The 8,311-nt window shown below is 33.2% G+C and overlaps 1 protein-coding gene across 1 annotated transcript; it reads right to left on the bottom strand.

Moving 5' to 3' along the window:
• Positions 1 to 3,704: 3,704 nt before the first annotated feature.
• Positions 3,705 to 5,232, bottom strand: LOC113055709 (uncharacterized). Its single transcript, XM_026222099.1, has 3 exons — positions 5,132 to 5,232; positions 4,987 to 5,043; positions 3,705 to 4,549 (listed from the first exon to the last, which is right to left on the bottom strand). Exons 1-3 carry the CDS (start codon positions 5,175 to 5,177, stop codon positions 3,957 to 3,959), a joined length of 696 nt encoding a protein of 231 aa, XP_026077884.1. The 5' UTR covers positions 5,178 to 5,232; the 3' UTR covers positions 3,705 to 3,956.
• Positions 5,233 to 8,311: the final 3,079 nt, after the last annotated feature.

Here is an 8,311-nt window from a genome sequence, read left to right as displayed (position 1 = left end):
GTCTCTAAATAGCATAATTTATTTAAGCCACAAAATAAACTTGATTCTCTAAAAGAAATATAATGAACTACACAAAAAGCATTTGAAATGTCTGCACAATGTTTTATAATTACCCAAAAATCAAATGTAGTTCCTCCTTTATGTAACATAACACACTCACAGGCATCAGTCACTTCACTGAATGCTTGCCAGCTATAAGAAATGAATAATTATTATGAAACATCTGTTTTTAAATCCACATCATTTGAATATCACAATATTGATACCTCTCAAAAAAATAATGTGCACAAACTCAGGGTAAACAGAGGTTCAGGGAGGATATGCATAAATTGGCTCGGTGAAATTGAAACACCAGGGAACTAAGTGAAATGGTTCCTGATGAAAACAAGACATTGTAATATATATTTTGACAGACATTTTCTTAAATGCACAAACTATATGCTTTCTGATTCCGTTTCGGACATCCCTGATTTGAATGTTTTCAATAATTTCAGTATAGTCCAATTTGACTCTCAATTTGACTTAAATAATGGCCTTATCTAGCGAAAGGATTGGTCATTTTCTAAAAAAAAAAAAAAAACATTTTATAAACACAAATACTAGTTGTGCACTAGCTCAACTTCACACATTATGCAATCACGTAATGTGAAGAACAGAAGAACACAGAAAAAGTTCTTTTCAGTGTATTGCATAAATGGAAAAGTTCTGATGCAGAATTGTAACAGTTACAATACACTGGGAATGATAGTATTGACAAAAGCAATAAATATTCAATTCAAGTTTATTTGTACTGTATAGTACTTGCTTCTAAACAGCTTTAGAGATAATTCTTGTTTCAATGTTACAGCTGGGAAATATTCTGTTACCAGCCACAGATCAAAGTAATATGTGTGTAATATACATATAAAATATTATGAGGATAACATCATAAATTCAGTTAAGCATACACAACAAACATGTTGTGCAGAAATTACCGAAATTGCAACCTGTGTTCATAATAATTACAATATAAGGATAATATTTGACAGTTTCATGTCGATCTAAAGTTTCCATCAACTGGAATCTTCAGAGTTGTTGGATCCAAACTGGAGTTGCCGTATTCTAATTAAACACACATATTTAACCAAATACAAATATTTATTCTTAAATGAAAACAGCTCAACAATTGTAGAAATATAAAATATAAAATAAAACTGTATATTGTAATATTCTTACAATGTAATTGTGTGTATTTATAACGTAACAATTTTGCTTGAAAATTTAATACATTAAAAAAAAATCTGTTTTTTTTTTGTCTTCATGGTTCAGTACTAAAATGTTGCATATAAATATTAAAAGGTTATTAATACTTGCATAATTACATGACTGAACATAATACTTCTGAACCCAGAAAAGATACACTGGTTTTTGGAACAATTGAGATTCCAGTTCCCAGTATTTTAGCCTCCAACCCATCCACACCAACATATACACCAGTGTCAACTCCAAATGGTCCAGCTTTAGCTGATGCACTGGCAATTTCAGCTTGAGCCATTGCTCTAACTCCAACCACACTGGCTTCAACACCAGCTGAGGCGTTTGGGCTTTTGGCTTCTGCCTCAAATAAACTGAATTCAGCACAAGCTTGTCACACTTATTAATGTATTTAATAATGTAGACATAGCCTAAAACAGATATTTCCTGAGAAGTTCTAATCAACATCCTTGTTGATCCTTGAACATGTTATACTTGGTGAAATCGCAGGATGATTATAATACCTTTAAGTGCCGCACTCTGCTAGCAAATAACACAATTTTTTCCATAATCATGAAAACTGTAACTTGTTAAGCCAGTGTGACAAACAGAAATCAGAAGATTCCTAATGGAGAGCCCCCTGCCCCCTCATTGGTACTTAAGTATGATCTGCCCTGGACCCAGATTTGCAGAAATGGTAGCCTACACAATTATCTACTTAAAATCTTCAGTATAAAGTAGAATTTTAAGATTTCAGAAGAGAAGAGAATAAATCAAATATAACAATTTATTATCTGTCAAGTAAAATTGTATCATGCCAATTACATAATGAAACAATTAGAAGCCAGTTTAGAAAAGATAATAGAATTGTGAATTGTATTTTCGCTGTGTGGCTATCAGCCCAAAGCAGTTCTCATTGTTCCCGTCCTGTGTCACGTTGTTTAAATATCAAATGCATTTTCTAAAATCAACAGGAAGCCAATGCAGAGATGCCAGAACCGGAGAAATGCTGGATCTTTTCAATCATGAGTTGCAATGATCAAATCTGGATGAAATTATGCAGGAATCACAGTTTCCATGTCATGAAAACAAAAAGATTCTGGCAATGATCCGCAATTGTAAAAAGCTACTACTTTTACTTTTAGGCATTGACTTGTTTATCAAATTCCATTTTGTTTTTATCTATTTTAGGAATCTAAAAATACTACTGTCAATTTTTGGTAACAAACTGAAACAACGAAAACGTTTTATTCACACATAAAAAGCTGAAAACCTCGATAACATAAGATAACATTAGAAAACCTCGATAGCATTCTTGCTGGCATTGTTTTTATGCACTTTTCCACAGTCTCTGTTGTTATTGACATCCAAATAATAATAATAATAATAATAATAATACAGTGCTTTACTAGTTTTTCCTCCTTTCTTGTAAAATGGTAAATTTGAAAATTCCTGGATAATAATAATTATATTTCAGCAATACAAGTACTACTTTGACTAAAGAGCTTGTACATACTGGTAGATTACCCATTACAGAAACATAAAAAATTATAGTTATGGTAATTCCCAATACTGTAAGTTTAGGGCAGCTAACTTTACATTGAGTGGTGGTCTATTAAATTCAACATTCGAATATATATTTATGTGACCATGGTCCACAAAAACTTAAGTGTAAATTTGTCAAAACTGAGATAATTTTGACCCATATAATGTTTTTCAATCAGGACCACTTCCGTTAAGTATATTTATGACAATTATAATTGCATACAATTAGTGTTGGCGGTATGGTTATGTTCTGGGCAACACTAATTGTGTTGCCACAATTAGGGAGCCATGCTTGGACAGAGCAGGGAGAGCAGCAAGACAAACCACCCTGGGGTACAGAACAGAACCATTATAAGCATATATATAATTTACAATGCACAATTACGTGAGTTGTAAACGAAATGTGAGAGATTGCTTCCAATGAAGAGACTGTAAAGCAAGAACAAAGTTATATCGGATTACTGGTTGAGTTGGTGGAGTTGGGGTTGGAGGAGGGAGTTAATTGCAAGCAGCAATGCGATGGAAGAGACACTGAAGAATGGGAATTTAAATAGACCGCAGGTGATAGGTGTCAAGACTGGATTGGTACACGTCAGGAACAGCTGACTGTCAGCTGATGCAAGCTTGACTAACGTGGCCTGACTGAACTAACGCTATGCTCAAATTTATTTTTATTTTTTTTGGCTATTGCTTCAAATATAACCCAGTGACTTCAGACTGCGTTTGTGCTCCAGGGTCACATTTATATGTTCAGAAAAAAATAAACATCAACTCACAATCAACTATTTGTTCCTTTAATGATATGCTTTGCATGTAAGATATTTTGATGAATTCTACGATTGATGCAGAAGTCCAAAGTGAAGATGTTATTTTAACATAAAAGCTTGGAATGACAGCTCTGAAGAGAAAGGCAATAACCATAAACATACATAACCAAATACAAATATTTATTCTGAAATGAAAACAAAAGTCATAAAATTTGTAGAATTATAAAATCTAAAACAACAACATTATTTTCGTGTCGTTGAAGTATAATTCTGTGTATTCAGTGACAGTACTAATTCTGCATTTAATCCGGTCAAAGTTAAAGTTAATGTTTTTTATTATTTTTTTTCTCTTCATGGTTCAGTAGTAAAATGTTACACATCAATATTCCAAGGTAATTAATACCTCTATGACTACATGACTGAACATGATGCTTCTGAACCCAGAACAGATATGCTGTTTTTTTGACCAATTGAGAATCCAGTTCCCAGGAATTTGGCCTCCACCCCATCCAAACCAGCAGATGCACCCGTGTCAAATCCAAGTCCCACTTTCACACCAACTGGACCAACACTAGCTGATGCACTGGCGACTTCAGCTCGAGCCATTGCTTCGACTTTAACCACACTGACTTCAGTACCAGCTGAGGCGCTTGGGCCTTTGACTACTGCCTCAAAGAGAGGGTTTTCAGGACGAGCTTGTCCAACTCCATCTTCTCCAATGTTCTTTCCAGTTATTTCTTCAAAACCTGGAATATATGATTTGAAGTATATGCCTTGTTTAGCATCTAAACCGCCTTCTGCAATGATATTTGTTGGTCTGGCATATGTGGCAGATCTGACATGTCTGGCATATCTGCCATATGTTACACTTCTGTCACATGTGGTAGGTCTGTCATATGTATCAATTCTAGATATTATATCTTGAGCTTTTGGCTTTTTTACAGTAGCCTCTGCGACTTCATTAATGTCACGGTTCTGCCTCTGTTTGGTAGAAGATTCTTCATCTGCAAAAGAAACAAATGTGTTTTAATGCAGTGTAAACAGACACAGATGTTTCGAAAAGCTTTATATACTGTAGATGTATGCCATGTTGAGCTGAACATTATAAATGTAAAAATTTGGTTTTACTCAACCTTGCGAGAGAATATTTCTGTATTTGGTGTGATTCAGTCTGAGGTTTGCCTGCATCTTCATAGTGTGTTAGTAATACTATATTTTTACTTAATATATTATACATTTTTTATTAAATAAAGACCCAATTTTACCCATTTTAATCAGTGTTTGGGAATATTTAGAAACATATAACAAACTACATTGAGAAAATTAAGAAGTACATAAATACACAAAATTAAATACATAAATTAACAAAAAACGCTAAAATGTAGAGTTTAATGCAAAGTCAGTGTCAGTGAATACAGAACAACTATTACAATGCGCTTACCATTTTCGTCTTCTTCATGGTGGAAATGTTTGATAGTGGCTATATCAGAGTCTTCATCTGCAAATAAAACAAATGAGATTTAATGCTGTGGAAACAGACACAAATGTATAGAAAAACAACAAGCTTTATATTAAAATGCACTCACCATTTTCATTTTGTCCACGACGGCTTAATTGAAGTTTTTTAGACATTTTATTATGTCACAAATTCTCAGTCTCAATTAGTCGCTGGTTGAGTGTCATTGAGCCTCAATCAGTGCCCCTGTCCCCTATATATACAACAACAACTGAAAGTGAAAGCCAAAAACGAGAAGTCTTGCGGTAGGTGTGATTGGAGCCCAAGCCCCTTGATCACTTTCGATACCATGTGGAGCCTGTGGTGTCATTTAAAAGAAATGTACAAATAGAAGTGGTGTATGATGAACACGTAAACTATGACTTGTAATATTTGTTATAATATGTCTTGTTACTTTTTAATTCAGAAGCCCTAGAGCATGACATCTTATCCTGTCCAAAAAATACTAGTCTGGTTTGATGACCCCTTAACAAAAAATACAACACAACACATTTAAAAATTAAGATTAATTTTTTGCATCAATGGTGAAAATTTTATCCCAACATCCATTAAATCTTTCCGGTCAGTTATCTTTTTGAAAGCTTTATTTTTATAAGTGTGTTTGCAGAAGTCACACACTCTTGCTTACATGAAAGAGGATTTCCTGCAAAATCATGAAAGGGCCAGATCATCTTGAAACTTCAGCGTTTGCTTTGATTCCCAGACTCAAGGTGTGGGTGTTTAGCCTCTCTGTGTCATTACGAGATTTCTGGAACATTACCAGTAAATTACAGTTTTAATCTGGGATGAGAAGTTGTAACATTACCAGTAAATTAGGATTTTGATGCTATGATGAACATCCATCCATCGATTTATTCTCTACACACTTTTTCTCTGTTAATGTGACAACGATGTGCTAGAAACAGGAAAACTTTTGTATACAGACAGCAATGTTGTCACAATTAGCCCTATATTATGCCAGGCCAGTAGCTTGTGATGTGACTCTCTGAAGAAACACTACACACCTCCACACATATAGTCCTGTAGTCTGTCGTTGTTGTTTTGGTTGTCAAGTACTCACTCATACCTACAGGCTGAACACGTGATGTCATCGTTTTCACAAAAGCACATTTTTGATGATAACGGTATCAAAGCACTGTTGTCGTAAATGAATGGCTATAAAAGGTTTTCATCTTTTAGTTGAAAAATGTGTCATGTAAACACCCCTTAAAAATAAAATTTTCTAAAGGTGTGTCACAGAACAACCTTTGATGTTGGAAAAGCTGCCCTTTTCCAATGTGCTGATTTGTTTCTCAAAGTTGAGTAACAAATCTAATGTAACCCCAAGATTCTTATAAAGGTTTGAACATTGGCAGAAAGAGATCCTAAGTCCTAGTGGCCTAAAATCATATATGGTATGAAATCTTATATTTCTTAAAAATTGCACCCAAGGGAAGCATGTAAAGTGAAAAAAGAAGAGGGCTTAAAACGGACCCTTGGGGCACACCACATAACAAAGGAGTCAACAAAGAAGAAAACTTCCCAATGCTCACTGAGAAGGTTCTAATGTAAAAAATTTGAAAAACATCAGAAATTTGTTTATTATTCGCTCCATCTGAAAGCACGTGATGGAGATTTACTGCAAATCATGGAACTGACTTCACTGAGGAGATGTGCATGACAATCTTATTGTGCAGTCTTAATATTTATATAGAATTGAAATCTGATAGAATTCTGTCCCTCCAATGAAAGTATTCACCCAAAAATGCTTCAAAATGATGTAATATGCTTCAAAAAGTTAATAAAGAGATTTTAAAAATAAATCCATGTGTATTGAGTGGTTTAATCCAAGTCTTCTGAAAAGACATGAGCAATGATGAACTTGATTTACCTGATATGATTTATTTATAGGCTTTTATTCACATATGAACAATTATTTGCAAACAGTGTTTGTAGTATCCAATTTTGGCATTTCAAGACATTTTATGCTTTCTTTTTCTTTCTGAATGTTTCTGAATGTTGTCTGTTCTCATCATCGTCATCTCGCTGAAGATTTGATGGAAAATCTGGCATTTAAGATATAGAATATTTTTTTTCCTAAAGTTTCTAATGATAACTTAGTGTTCTTCAGAGAAAATTACACTTTATACAAATAGACACTTGTTACACTTCCTCATGAATGAATATTGTCTAATTACTTCGAAAATCGCCACTTTATTAATATTTTCCCAAAAATCCAAAGTGTAAGCTCAGGTGTGCATCAATATATAACATAAAATTAACGACAATATGTAAAATATTATTATGATTTTTTTTAACTGCAGTTGAAAAGCATCCACATCTGAAAACTGCTACATATTTCTGTCAAGACCATGGATTAAAAAAAAACAGCATTTATATGAAACCGATATCTTTTGTAATATTCTAAACATCATGGTTTGATCAACTTCTTTTTCATCTTACATTTTCTCTTACATTTTCAACTTCTGAAATGTTTCTCAAGCAACAAATCAGCATATTTTATTGATTTTTAAAGGATTTTGTGACACTGAAGACTGGAGTAATGATACTGAAAATTCAGCTTTGATCACAGAAATAAATTACATTTTACAGTATATTCACATAGAAATCAGATTTTTTTTACACATTTTATTTTTCAATAATATTTCACAATATTACACAATGTAAAAAAAAATATATTACAATTACTGTAGTCAGAAATAGACTGTGAAATCAATGCATGCTGTCATTTTCTTACAAATCACTGAATGATGCTAACATTTACTGCTCTTGTTTTAGAGTGAAATACAGCTTCCATGAAGAAATTCATCGCTAGTAAGCAGCAAGTTCAAACTAGATACATTAACATTTAAAGGATACAGGACAGTAATGCCATTTATTACACAGCTTTTTACCACAGAAGCCAGAAGAGATATTGATTAAAGATAAAATCTTGCCTTGGATCCCAATTACAGACACTAAATATGTAGAAACAGGTTTTAATAGACTCTAAAATGAAAACAATTAAAGTGAGAAAGCATTTTACCAAACCGAAAGGTCAATAAAATAATCATGCTGGTTTAGCTAAGATGATTCATGAAATATTAAGAGTAATAGACCTCACTATTAAACACCAACCAGGCCACTCGAAAGGTAACACAGCAATAGCTCATAATAATAATAATAATAATAATAATAATAATAATGAGGTTGAAAAACCAGCTCGAATGAAAGAATAGCAGAAATGAGAGAAACAAAACGTAATATTATT

Source organism: Carassius auratus, chromosome 36, assembly GCF_003368295.1.
Source record: "Carassius auratus strain Wakin chromosome 36, ASM336829v1, whole genome shotgun sequence".
In the NCBI taxonomy this organism is placed as follows: Eukaryota; Metazoa; Chordata; class Actinopteri; order Cypriniformes; family Cyprinidae; genus Carassius; species Carassius auratus.
Note: the sequence above shows the minus strand (reverse complement) of the source record. Positions and strands in the feature narration are given on the sequence as shown.

Bases quoted from the DNA above. Each gene is read 5' to 3' on its own strand.
- LOC113055709 (XM_026222099.1), bottom strand. From the start codon at position 5,177: ATGTCTAAAAAACTTCAATTAAGCCGTCGTGGACAAAATGAAAATG. The intron at 5,044-5,131 runs GTGAGTGCATTT...TTTTATTTGCAG, and splicing joins TCGTGGACAAAATGAAAATG to ATGAAGACTCTGATATAGCC. The intron at 4,550-4,986 runs GTAAGCGCATTG...TTTCTTTTGCAG, and splicing joins CCATGAAGAAGACGAAAATG to ATGAAGAATCTTCTACCAAA.